This window comes from Falco rusticolus, chromosome 3 (assembly GCF_015220075.1).
Source record: "Falco rusticolus isolate bFalRus1 chromosome 3, bFalRus1.pri, whole genome shotgun sequence".
Classification (NCBI taxonomy): Eukaryota; Metazoa; Chordata; class Aves; order Falconiformes; family Falconidae; genus Falco; species Falco rusticolus.
The window spans coordinates 17,443,399-17,457,388 of NC_051189.1; the positions used below are offsets into that span (position 1 = coordinate 17,443,399).

Here is a 13,990-nt window from a genome sequence, read left to right on the forward strand (position 1 = left end):
CTAAAATGGAGAAGAAACAGTGCCTTACTTTTATACAGCAGGCAGGCAGGTGAGGGCACCGCACTGTGCCCTGAGTTGGTCTTAGATGATAATTCAGTCTCATATCCTACAGGCAAATTCTCCATGATGCTGTAGGCATAGCTGGCATGTCCAAGCCATAGGTAGACGTCCACCTTTGCCTGCACAGTCCAGCCCAGCGGGCGCTTGCCTGGTAACTGATGAAAAGAATCCACTCATCACCAACAAGCTCAAGAAAGAGAGATGGCTAGATGTTGAGTCCTACCAAGCCAGAGTAAAATAAAGGAGCATTCACTGAGTTGATATACTGATAAATGGTATTTCTCCACAGTGAGTGGCCCTGAGACTCATTTAGCACAAGGAACTTTCGTGGTTCTTAGGGAAGAAATGAGTAGTTTGCTCAGTTGAAAGTCTATGTAAATGGCATACTGCCATATATGCAGAGGTTTGTGCAGGCTACCCTAACAGCTGCAAGCATATCAGTGCTAGCTGATACCCTACTTTTCCCAGACTTCAGCCTGTTTTCCATTCCACACAGTTTTGCTGGTCTCCAATAGTTAGTCCCATGTATTACCAGAAATACTATTCCATTGGGCGGGTCAGAAAACATATTCCAGTATAAAACACTACTAGTCTTGACAAAGAGTAGAATTATTTCCTTCCTCTCCCTTCCCACTTCAACTAGATATGCTAAGCTAAATATTTAGCATTATCCATTCCTAAGGTAATTATTGATATTGAAGGGGCTGGAGGGTAACTTGTGGTATTTTTTGTTCATACAGGCAAAGAGTACTGTGCTTAACAAGTACCCATGGCCACGATCAGGAGCTTAGATATTTCTATCTGTTCTTTAGTTGTGCTTTATGGGAGTACTCCCAGCAACTCCAGGTGGAAAATGACTAAAATGTTATTATATGAAGGTATCATTGTCTTGTGAGTTTGGGCTTTTCCAGATGGCCATAGTAACAATTACATTGCATAATATTCCACTGCCAGGTACTACCCAGCCACAGTGCCTTTGTAGGAGTATATCCACTAAGACTTTCCTTTCAGATGAATAATTCCATAACAATATTTTGAACATACATTGCACAAACCTAGGCACATTTGAAATAGCAAGCATGAGTAAGTGCTGTATTACCTCTGAATACCTAGGTTTCCTTGTTATCTGAGTTGCTGCATGCTGATGTCCTACCAGTCTCCTCCCAGACTTTCATGTGCTGCATTCTGACATCTTTGCCAGTGAAGAGGTTGTACCTCTTCTGTTTATGTATACAGATATAGATAAACAATGTTACATACTTGCCATAACAAGTAGTGAGAGGATTAATTACTCATACACCAAAAACCAAGCAATGAAACAGTGCTTAAAGAAGGACAAGCATAAATGTAAGAAGAAAACTAACGGCAGATACAAATGTATACACATTTTTACTACATTACAAATATGAGCCTGTAAAATACAACCCCTGGAAGAAATCTGAATACCGAATGCTCCCCAGGCATTACCTGTGTTTGCAGAGTGCCCCAGACTTACTTTCAGGAAATGAGTTTTAATCTTCCCACAGTCCTTGCCTTTCTGTTCTTTCACTGGGGAATAGAGTATGTTTTTTGCTGGGACTCTTGCATACGCAAGTCTCTTGTTGTTGCTGAGCATCCAGATGAATACATCAGGCACTGTATTCTGTGGCTGTTAAATGATGAGGAACACTGAACTAAAACTGAATTCTTTCTATGAGCCATCACCGTTATTTTTTGTTAAAACACTCCCTGCCAAGAGCTGATTCCCTCACAGCTCCTATGGAGTGGCAGATGTGCACTCGGACTAAAAAAGGCTGTCTCTTCATGCTTTGCAGTCCAAACCTCCATTCCTAAGCACAGCTGAAGGTAAAGAGCTTTGCCGAGTGATTAAGGAGCACCCATGCCATAAACCATTTCAGGAGAAACTGAAACTAAAAATCTGGGTCTGATTCTCTCTCAGGAAGCAACTTACCCATACACTGCTTAAGTTGAAAGTACCTACCATGGAAATGCCATCAATTTCATCTATACCAGCAACCAAAAAGGACTGGGGCCAAACTCAAGCACTGGCATCTGACCATCTATTATGCTTGTGTAACATTTCTGCAAGCAAAGCCTGAGCATATTTTGAAGCAAAGACCAGCCAGGGGCTGTTCCCAGGAGGCACTGTGAGCAAGGTCACTGTTTTGGGAAGGAAAGGAATTTAGCTGTAGGCTGCAAACCATGCCAGGCTGTACCCCTTGCTCTCTGAGCCAGGGAATAGCCTTGGCCCTGTTTAGTTTGCTAGCAGAGAGAGCTCTCAGAGGGACAGCACTGCACTGACTGCATTTTGGCCTGATGAGATATGTCTGTTCTGTTATTTTCAGGCTTAATAGCATGTCTAAGCAGTGTCTGCACAATGAAGTATAGCACAGAGACCCTCGAGTTCACGCGAGTCCGAATCACTGTGTCCATACAAGCGGAGACATGAATTCAGATCAGAAAACAAGCTGTCTCCAAACCACTCCCAAAGAGGGCATATATGAGATGACCTTATTTAAAAAAAAGGAAAAACTCTCCATACCGCATCCTCTCCACACCACACAGCCCAGTGTTTCCTACCCCAGTCTGCTAACAGCTCCATTTAATACAAAACAGGATTGGGTCCAGATATCCAAAGACGACCTCTTTGAATAACCAGGCCAGGAGTTATTATTCACACAGGGTGATGAAAATCAAAGTCAAGGCCTAGATTTTAAAATTATCTGATTTTATGTTGGATTACCTCATCAACCAAGAATCGAATTTTATCTATAAAGCTCTGAGTCTCACGCATCATTTCATCCAGTGACATCTTCTTTTTCTGTTGCTGAACAATTCCCTTGGCGTCACTGGACATTGCTTCCTGCAGCCAGGAAAGAGAATACGTATTTTTATGTATTATCAAGTAGTTTGAACTGGACACAGCAGGAGAAAACAGTCTTCAATTCAAGTTGAAAAGAAAAGATGGAGACACCTGGTTCAAGGTAACAATTACCTTCTTTCTCACAACAGACAGTGATCAATTCTTTGGAGCTGAGTAACATAAAATGTGAATGTCCCCCATTTTCTTTGTATGTATACTGCATGTATGGAAGTCCCAAGAGACATGTGATTACCACCTAGATTTATCAGGCCTTGGTCCTGACAGAAGTCACAACCAAATTCTGTGAAAAAACAGTAAATAAAGCTAATAAATACTCAGATGACCTCCACTCAATTCAGATTCTTCTCACTGGTTCCCTGCAGGAGGTGATTAGGTCCAGGAATACCAAATGCCAGACTTTACTAGTCTTGAAGTTGAGCCCCACCACAGTAACTAAATGCATAACAGCATGTTAATTTGGTGGTTTTCCACTGAACTCAGCATCATCTCATCTTAAAATGAGAGGGCGAAAAAAATCAGCTCAATATTATAATGTCTTATTTGTATTTAAAAACAACAGGTTCTGAATTAATTATTTTAGCATAACTTACAACTCTTTATTAAGCACAGCAGGGTTTATTGAAAAAAATATTCTTGGATATTACATTCATACTAATTGCAAAGCATTCCAGTATAATGAAATCAAATAGAAATGAAAATGTATACATCCAGTGTGCTTTCAGCTAATATCATTGCATCAATGCTTAAAGGAAAAAACACACCTACCAGCTGTTGCTTGAACAGCATGAGTCTCTTTTTGTCCAAAGCAGTGTAGTTCAGCCCTTTGGGCTTCTTTTCAGAAATGGTAATGAAGGCCCTAGGACAAAGGAGTAACAGGGTCTTTAAATATGCTATTTTTTTAATGTGAGCTGCTAAAATACTTTGGAATGAAATGTTCTCTGCCTACTGCAGTACATGAACCAGAAAACCGATGATGAAATTCTCTAAAATAAGTATTGAACACCTCTAAGATAGGGTCCAAAAACTTTGCATCACATTTCACAGAAACAGGGTTTATATCTAGAAATCAGGGTTTGTATCTATTTTGAGCCCAATCACGTCAGCTGACACAAAGCCCACTGGGTGATTTATCCCAGCATGTGAAATCCTTTGTTTTTATCTTAACCTTGTCCTTTTTTACAGTATGTCTATCACATGCTTTATTAAATCCTACTTATCCCATATACATTCTAGTCCAGAAAGCCAAAATAATATGACAATCATTGGCAGTAGTCTACTGCCAATACTGAATATTAAAAACAAGACAATATTTTCTCTGTATAAACAGAAACTACAACTGGGGAAGGCCTTTGCTTTTATAGCAGAATAAATAAAATTTATATCTCAGTAAGTTTACTGTACTTTTTTTTATTATCATCAGTTTCCTTGTCTAGCCTCAAATTTGTAGCCAACATATAAAGTTTATTTACTAAAGTAAATGTAGTTACCTGCTTTGATTGATAAAATAATTTAGGGTTGTCCTCATTTTCTCCTCAGATGCTATCTCTGAAACCTTGAGCAAGTCCTTTACTTGCTCTAATGATTCTTCCTACGAGAAACACATGAAAAAGCTGTTACATAATGGATGGCACTTTGTCTTTCTGCCAGTCTTATAACACCATTATTCACTGTATGACTAGCAAGAATGAGGGAGGTGACTTTGTAACCTGACAGAACAGGACCTTTGATATATCACTATGCTTGAAGTGCACAGAGAGGACTCCAGCAGCATAATTTATATTCACCTTTGCCCAGCCTCTCCAACTACTAGTCCAAGCCACTACTGCTTGGAGCAGCTTTGGTGTCTCACTTCTTTGGTAAAGATCAGCCATTGGGAAAGATTCTCCACTAGGTAGGAGGAAAAACTGTAGTTCTCCTTGGTTCTGTTTCCAGCCTTGCTGCTTAAATTTAGCAAGTTGCTAGAGTAAACTTCTTAAACTTTAGTGGGCACCTGAATCCACGTGCAAGGTCTACCGCAACACGTACTGTCATCACTGAGAAATGGAGTCTCTTCTTGCAAGCTAAAATAAAAAGCTGGATTTCCAGCAAGGCGTGTGGGTGTTCAGGTACACTGACAAACACATCTCTCTATATGTATAGTCAAATGTTTGATTTTCAAATACCTGGGTTCAAAATATTGGCCCGTAAGCCACTGTCTTCTCATGATACAACCTTGCGTAAGTATGACTTCAGTGTTGTGCTCATGAGGTATATAAGGATAAATGAGGGATGAATCAGACTCTTAATCTGAGTGCCCCAAATTAAAATATCCAACATTAGAAGTCACTTCAAAAAAAAATACAACTACTTTCTTGAGACTTGATAGTCAACTTCAAACAATGGTAGAAAAACCATCATGATGGGAAAATGCTATGACTAGGGCATTGCAGTGACTGCCCATGGGACGATATGCCATTTTGTCTTTATCAATGTTTTTAGGAATACTAAAACCAAAAAGTGTCCTTTAAAGAGTCTCCAGCATAAACACAGGTTAAGCCATGTGGTCTGAGGATGAAGACATCAGAGGAAGAGCCATAGGAGACAGATTATTCTTATCTCATATTTTAATTGTTAGACTGTTCTTACAAAGAAGAAACTGTTTCTGACAAAACAAGACAGCCCTACAGCCAAAAAAAAAAGAACCTGTGGACAGGAATACTTCACTAGCTCTAATAGATCAAAGTAATTGGGAGTGGGGGGGGGCGCGGTGAGAAGAGGCTAATCTTTCACAAAACAAACAGCAAGGAATGCAGTCAAGGGAAGTTCTGAAGGGCTGTTTTGAGGAACGTGGCCTCTCATTGACTTACCCTGCTGAATACGTGAGCCTGGGAACACAGTTGCCACTTACCAGGTGATCTGCCATTTTCTCCAGAGTGTTGGCAGAGTACAGACGGAAGGTCTGGTCACCCCAGTAGCTCTTGACACAGATACAGGGCTTCCTCTCATCATACGGTAGGTACTGATAGTTCCTGTGAAAACAAAGTACAGAGCAGATCATAAAGGTGAGAGAGGAGTTCAGGGCAAGGTGTGGGAAAGAAAAACTGTTTGGTGCTCTCTCACAGCGCAGAAAGTGAGGACACAACAGGATGTGTTCACATGTGCTAACCAGTAAATGCTGGGGAGAACAAACACGAACCTCACTTTTGCCACATGTGAGATCCCCGAAGAGAAACGTCTTGAAGTCAATAGATCTAATTTCAGTGCTTTCCAGGGTCGGAGAAAAGCTGGGCAGAGAGCCATGCAGAGAAGCTCTGAAATACTGTTAATGGCAGAAAGCAACATGGGAAAAAGGAGCAAAAATTAAAATCTGATCACCTCTTCAAGAGCAATGGCTCTGCATACTACACAGCAGGAGAGGCATGGCAGAGTCTCACCACCACATTACTTTCAAAAGTGCTTTTTTTTTCAGAAGCAATAGCTAGCAGAGATTGACATTTCTTGGCAGAAGCTGATCTGCAGGACCCTGCTTAGTAAAAGGGATACCAAACTTATAATAACTCTGTGATAAAATGCACCTGCTGATCTCCCTTTTCTCTTTTTTTCTTAGGTCCAAGTTGCCATATTGACTCTTTTTGCAATGCTACTTTCTTTGGGTGTCCAGCTGTATGAATATCTTGTACTGAAAAGAATGAGCAAGATGACAGCATAACCAGAGGCTCTGATGACTTCAACGCACACCGGCCACAAAGACTGATGTTTGATTGGAGTTGTGGTATGCACTATGTCAAAACCTTGAACCTGATAAGCACGTTGTCCTCCCTTTATATAAATTCTCTAGCCCTATGAAACACCATGCTCAGGCATACTGGATTTAACACCTGAGGTCTCATAATTTTCCTTACTAATGGTGGCACAGTGGAAAGGTTTTTAACGGAAATGAAGATCTATATAATCCTTTATGTTCTTCTGGGAATGGCTCTAATCCAATACATGCTCTGCAACTGAGAACAGGCTACTGGAGAGCTATTTTCTGGTGTATACTTCTGTTGTGGTTTAACCCCAGCCAGCAACCAAGCCCCACGCAGCCACTTGCTTACTCCTCCCCAGTGGGATGGGGGAGAGAATCAGAAAGGGTAAAAGTGAGAAAACTCATGGGCTGAGATAAAGACAGTTAAATAAGTAAAGCAAAAGTTGCATATGCAAGCGAAGCAAAACAAGGAATTAATTCATCATTTCCCACAGACAGGTAGGTGTTCAGTCATCCCCAGAAAAGCTGGGCTCCATCACACGTAACAGTTACTTGGGAAGACAAAAAAACCTCACTCCAAATGTTCCTCTGCCCCTTCCTTCTTCTTCCCCCAACTTTATAGAATCATAGAATCATTATAGGTTAGAAAAGACCTTTAAGATCATCAGGTACAACCATAAACCCAGCGCTGCCAAGTCCGACACTAAACCATGTCCCTAATTGCCAGTCTACACATCTTTTAAATACCTCCAGGGATGGTGACTCAACCACCTCCCTGGGCAGCCTGGTCCAATGCTTGACAACCCTCTCAAGGAATAAATTTTTCCCAATATCCAATCTAAACTTGGCACAACTTGAGGTCATTTTCTCTCATCCTATCACTTGTTAGTAGGGAGAAGAGACTAACACCCTGCCTACAACCTCCTGTTGTAGCTGTAGAGAGCAATAAGGTCTGCCCTGAACCTCCTTTTCTCCAGGCTAAACAACCCCAGTTCCCTCAGCCGCTCCTCATGCGACTTGTTCTTTAGACCATTCACCAGCTCTATTGCCCTTCCCCGGACACACTCCAGCACCTCAATGTCTTTCTTGTAGCAAAGGGCCCAAAACTGAACACAGGATTTGAGGTTTGGCCTCACCAGTGCTGAGTACAGGGGAACAAGTGCTGCCATGATCCTGCTGGCCACACGGTCTCAGATACTAGCCAGGATGCCATTGGCCTTCTGGACCACCTGTACATACCGCTGGCTCATGCCCAGCCGGCTGTCAACCAGCACCCCCAGGTCCTTTTTCCCCAGGCAGCTTCCCAGCTGCTCTGCCCCAGCCTGTAGCACTGCCTGGGGTTGGTGTGACCCAAGTGTGGGACCTGGCACTGAGCCTGGTTGAACCTCATGCAATTGGCCTCAGCCCACCGATCCAGCCTGTCCAGATCCCTCTGCAGAGCCTTCCTACCCTCAAGCAGATCAATGATCCCACCAAACTTGGTGTCATCTGCAAACTTCCTGAGGATGCACTCGATCCTCTTGTCCAGATCATTGATTAAGACATTAAACAAGACTGGACCCAGCACTGAGCCCTGGGGAACACCACTTGTGACCAGCCACCAACTGGCTTTAACTTCATTCACCACAACTCTTTGGGCTCAGCCATCCAGCCAGTTTTTTTCCCCAGCGTGGAGTACACCCATCGAAGCCATGAGCAGCCAGTTTCTCCAGGAGAATGCTGTGGGAAATGGTGTCAAAGGCTTTACCTAAAGTCTAGGCAGACAGCATCCACAGCCTTTCCCTCACCCACTAAGCAGGTCACCTTGCCATAGAAGGAGATCACTTTAGGCAAGCAGTACCTGCCTTTCATAAACCCATGCTGGCTGGGCCTGATCACCTGCTTGTCCTGTATGTGCCATGTGATGGCACTCAAGGTGATCTGCTCCATGACACTCCCCGGCACCAAATTCAGGCTGACAGGCTTGTAGCTCCCCAAATCCCCCTTCCAGCCTTTCTTGTAGATGGGCAGCACATTTACTAACATATAGTCCACTGGGACATCCCTAGTTAGCCAGGACTGTTGATAAATGATTGAAAGGGGTTTGGTGAGCGCTTCTGCCAGCTCCCTCAGTACCTTTGGGTGGATCCCATCTGGCCCCATAGACTTGTGTGTGTCTGAGTGGTGTAGCAGGTCACTAACCATTTCCCTTGGATTATGGGGGCTTCATTCTGCTCTCTGTCCCTGTCTTCCAGCTCAGGGGGATGAATACCCTGAGAACAGCTCATCTTACTATTGAAGACTGAGGCAAAGAAGGCATTAAGTACCTCAGTCTTTTCCTCATCCTATGTTTCCAAAAAAGGATGGAGATTCTCCTTAGTCCTCCTTTTGTTGCTAATGTATTTACAGAAGCATTTTTTATTGTCTTTAATGGCAGTAGCCAGATTAAGTTCCAAAGTGGGGCTTTGGCCCTTCTGATTTTCTCCCTGCACAACCTCATGACATCCTTGTAGTCCTCCTGAGTTGCCTGCCCCTTCTTCCAAAGGTCATAAGTGCTCCTTTTTTTCTTAAGTTCCAGCCAAAGCTCTCTGTTCCTCTGTCTTCCTCCCCTCCAGCTTGTCTTTTGGCACATGGGGACAGCCTGCTCCTCCACCTTTAGGATTCCCTTCCTGAAGAATGTCCAGTCTTCCTGGACCCCTTGGCCTTTCAGGACTGCCCCCTTTCTCCCTGAGACTCTGTCAACCACGCTCCTAAACAGGCCAAAGTCTCCCCTCTGGAAGTCCAAGGTAGCAGTTCTGCTCACCCCTCTCCTTACTTCTCTGAGAATAGAAAACTCTATAATTTCACATTCACTGTGCCCAAGATGCCTCCAACCATCACATCACCCACAAGTCCTTCTCTGTTCACAAACAACAGGTCCAGCGGGCACATTCCCTAGTTGGCTCCCTCACCAGCTGTGTCAGGAAGGTATCTTCCACACATCCCAGGAACCACCTGGACTGCTTCCTTCCAGCAGACATCTCGTAAGTTTAAGTCCCCCATAAGAACAAGGGCTAACAATTGTGAGACTTCTCCCAGCTGCTTGTAGAATATTTTGTCTTCCTCTTCATCCTGGTTGGGTGGTCTGTAACAGACTCCCACCATGATATCTGCCTCATTGGCCTTCCACCGGATTCTTACCCATAAACACCCAACCTTATTGTCACCATCATTAAGCTCTAGACAATCAGAATGCTCCCTAACATACAGCTCTACCCCCCTGCCTCTCCTTTCTCACCTATCCCTTCTGAAGAGTTTACAGCATCCATTGCAGCACTCCAGTGTGCAACCCATCCCATCATGTTTCCATGATGGCAGCTATGTCATAGATCTCCTGCTGTACAAAGGCTTCCAAGCTCCTCCTGTTTGTTGCCCATGCTGCGTGCATCGGTGTAAATGCAATTCAGCTGGGCCTGATCCTACCACCTTTTTGGAGGGAGAAGCCCTCATTCCTACATGACCATTCTCAGGCATTTCTGCGGTTTCTAACACATGAATAACCCTTGCATCTTTGCACATGGATCTTCATCCCCTACCTCCACTGAAACGGAAGATCCAAGGACCTCACCAGCACATCATCCCGCAGACACTGGCATGCTTCCCCCAGGCTTATCTCTAGCCAGCCTGGGTATAACTCTTTTCCCCTTCAAATCCAGTTTAAAGCTCTTTCAATGAGCCCTGTTAACTCCTGCGCTAAGATCCTTTTCCCTCTTTGAGACCAGAATACCCCACCTGCCACCAGCAGGCCTGCTGTCGTGTAGACCAGCCATGATCAAAAACCCCAGAATTTGCCAGTGACACCAGGCTCGGGAGCCAGGTATTCATCTGCTGGCTCTTCCTGCTTCTTCCTTTATATTGCTGACCATAGTGTCATATAGTATGGAATATCCCTGTGGTCAGCTGGGGTCAGCTGTCCCAGCCGTGTCCCCTCACAACAGCTTGTGCCCGCCCAGCTGCTCGCTGGTGGGGTGGGGTGAGAAGCAGAAAAGCCCTTGGCACTGTGTAAGCGCTGCTCAGCAGTAACGAAAACTTCCCTGTGTTATCAGCACTGTTTCCAGCACAAATCCAAAAGATGGTACCATACAAGCTAGTATGGAGAAAATTAACTCTATTCCAGTCAAAACCAGCACAACTTGCCTTCAGTATTTCTCCACAGAAACCGATTCTCTAAATAATAAATAAAACTACCCAAGCCTCCTGCTCTTCAGAACGTTCAACAACTAGCTGCAAAAATGGTTGCATTTTCTATTTCCTCTACCCTGGGAAAGGCTGTGGTATCCAAGAAAGGAAAGTGCACTTGGTATGGAGAGAAGACTTGTTCTTCCATTTCAAGGTTTCTCTGTCTGAGCACAGCCAAATTTTTAGAAAGTCCTGCTCACCTGCTCCTGAAATCCAGAGTCCCAGTAGGCTGAGTTAGCCGGGCATGGTCATTCACCTTGTGGGACCAGAAGGGGCTGGGATTCTCATGTTTGCTTGTAAGGATCCCTCAGATACTCTAAGTCATTTCAGATAGAACTGGGCACATGTGTGTAACCACTAAGCCAAGCCCACAGAAACCAAATCACTTGTTGCTCTTGAGCGTCCTATCCCTAACTCCTAACTTCACACACGCCTAACAGGTTTATGCAAGAATGTTTCTGTTTAAAAAGATTAAGATTTTCTCTATAACTTCATTTTACTGCCCTATGGGATATCAAAAGAGAAACAGAATTTTCCATTTACTTTCTCCTCAATAACCTACAGCAAGGTGAGCATTACCCATTCTACTCGGTGCATAGCAGAGCTACACGAGTCTCAGGCAATCATTAATTTTGGTGGTTTCATAAGAGGGAAAACCACTTCAACTGTCCCCCAATGCCAGAACGTCTTAACCTGAAATTCATAGAGCTTATGGAGTCTTCCTACAGGATTTACTAAGAAAAATATATAGCCATGAAATAACTCACATGGAAGACTGAACTTCCATGTCTCTTATTCCCACTGTGAGAATTCAGAGGAACCACTTTTTCAATGTTAGCTTACCCTTGCTATACATTTTGACATAAATGTGGAAAATTCCTGGCAATTTCATGATGTCTGCTTTACAAGTCTTACTGCTCTGCCTTCTCCTTTAATTAGTTAGTGTTTTTAATCTCCAAAATGGACCCTTGTTATCCTTTTCTACTGTTCATTTATGATTTTAAAATGCAAAGTTTATCTAAACTATTGGCTATCCCATTAAGTACTGATTATACTAAAAACATCCAGCGATGAGACCAGTATGATGCCAATATAAGATGACAGTCATAAAGTCAGTAGTTGGTGTCTGTGGCTGGCCAAACTGTTTTAGATAGCACAGGAGGGAAAAAAAGATGCAGCATTTTACATAAATTTGAGGAAAAGAGATCTTCTTTAATGAGAAAAAAAATTGTTAATATTGGAGTGAGCCAAGCAGTGAATAGAAGATTTGAAGAATGATTCATTCTTTTACAGCAGTTCTTTAAATCTAAATTCTTGTTAAGGGAAAAACTAAAAATCCCACAACCTCCCAGAGAGGATAATCACCCAGCATGTACCCAAATCTGCAGTCCTTTAATGAGGAGAGACAACTTTCTGTCAAATATTGGGTTTTTTCTCCCTTCTCTGTTCATTTGCTGAAGAAACAAAAATTTCTGCTATGGTATTTTCAGTCTTTTTTTCTTCTACTAGCTCTGATTTAATCTGAGCCATTGATTGCAAGAAAGGATGAAAGTACTTTTTTAACTGAGGGAGGTCCAGAAACCAAACAGATCCAGGTTGGTATTTCCCACCTGGTCCTTAGATCTGTAAACTGCTTGGCAGTGCCTGGCCTGGTAAAGAAAGAGGTACTGCCTAGTCTTGGCACTCAGCAGTACAGGGATCATTACACCTACAAAATTAACAAAGAAAATATTTATTTTTATTAGCATCTTTGAAATTAATTAAACCTTTACACCTTAAAACCTTTAAACCTTAAAATCAAGGCTATTTAAAAAAACTGTTCTGCATGTTTTAATCCATTGCTCCATTCCTTTTTTCAAGGACTATTTCCTCCTACTTCTGTTACTTTTTGCTATTTAAGTTTGCATCTATAATTATGAGCTCTGGGAAGTGTTCTGGGAAGCTGACTTTGTTTCGACTAGATTTCAATATTTTTGATGTGTTATTCTGCTTCTGGAGTGGTCACTGGGTGGATGTTACTTGTGATCAGACTACGGGACCCTACACCAAGGACAGCACTGAAAGGAGTTGCACTTGCCTATAGCTTTCTGATCTATAGCTGGTGTAACACCTCCTTTTTAGAAACACCAGAAGTTCAGGAGCTCATGAGGCCAAGATTAGAATATGAGTGTAAAATAGCTCAAAGCCCATTCACTTCAGTGGAGCCTGCAAAATTTACTGTTGTGAAAGATGTAATTGAGGATTTGAAATCCTCAGTTGCACACTACCTGTTTAGTGCTGCCAGGGTTCATGAATGAGTCCTGCAGGATCACAAAATAGAAACTAGAATCCTGCACAATGAAGTTTTGAAACCAATTCTTACCTGTTCCCACCTGTGATCAGTGGCTTCTCGGGGGGGGTGGTGGATATCAGGGGTACTCCAAGGTTGTACGAAATTTCACCCTCCACCTCATGTAGCAAGCTTTCTTCTGCTTCTCCATCATGTAACTTCTTTTTCCCTCCAGCTCCTGCTGACACCCCATCAGTAATATTTCCAAAATTACCTAGAGACAGAGAGTTACAAGTGAAGAGATGACTAGCTTGGAGGCAGTAAACCTGAATGAGGTTTAAAAAAAAGAGAAAGACCAGTCATACCAGTGGAAAATCATTATCCCCTCCTGTTCATTAGGTGTTCCAGCCATAACGCAGTTTATAAAGCTCCTGACGGGGTATGTCGGTCCCAATGACTTTTCAGACTCCAGGACTGTGCTTCCTTACCTGCCCTATGTGATATATACCTGGTATACTACCCCCACCACTAAGTGATGTGATCTTCTGATTGCTGGCCCCCAGGACCTTCTGCTTTTGTTAAAGAAACTCAGAAGCGAAACAATACTGCTGTTGATATTTCTAGACCCAAGAGCCCAAATTATGTGTTTGATTTACACAGCAAATGTATGTCTTGTTTACAACATATGGATGATAATTTCAAAGTCTGATCTCAGAAGGGCTAAAGCTCATTTTCAGACAAGCAAATCTGGCATAGTGGTGTTGCAGAGTTAGTAATAACAATGCTTTGAGGCCCCAGCTTCAAGCCTAACACCAGACAACTCTGCTAACAATACAGCCATCTTCTCTCATAG

The 13,990-nt window shown here is 42.9% G+C and overlaps 1 protein-coding gene across 1 annotated transcript in view; it reads right to left on the reverse strand.

Moving 5' to 3' along the window:
- The window catches only part of FER1L6 (fer-1 like family member 6), a 74,530-nt gene that overhangs the window by 38,785 nt on the left and 21,755 nt on the right, over positions 1 to 13,990 (reverse strand). Inside the window, exons 14-20 of the mRNA XM_037379053.1 lie at positions 13,231 to 13,411; positions 5,832 to 5,952; positions 4,432 to 4,532; positions 3,710 to 3,800; positions 2,804 to 2,923; positions 1,556 to 1,708; positions 29 to 215 (exon numbers count right to left, since the gene is read on the reverse strand). Coding sequence (XP_037234950.1) covers positions 29 to 215; positions 1,556 to 1,708; positions 2,804 to 2,923; positions 3,710 to 3,800; positions 4,432 to 4,532; positions 5,832 to 5,952; positions 13,231 to 13,411 — 954 coding nt within the window. The remainder of the gene's footprint in view (positions 1 to 28; positions 216 to 1,555; positions 1,709 to 2,803; positions 2,924 to 3,709; positions 3,801 to 4,431; positions 4,533 to 5,831; positions 5,953 to 13,230; positions 13,412 to 13,990) is intronic.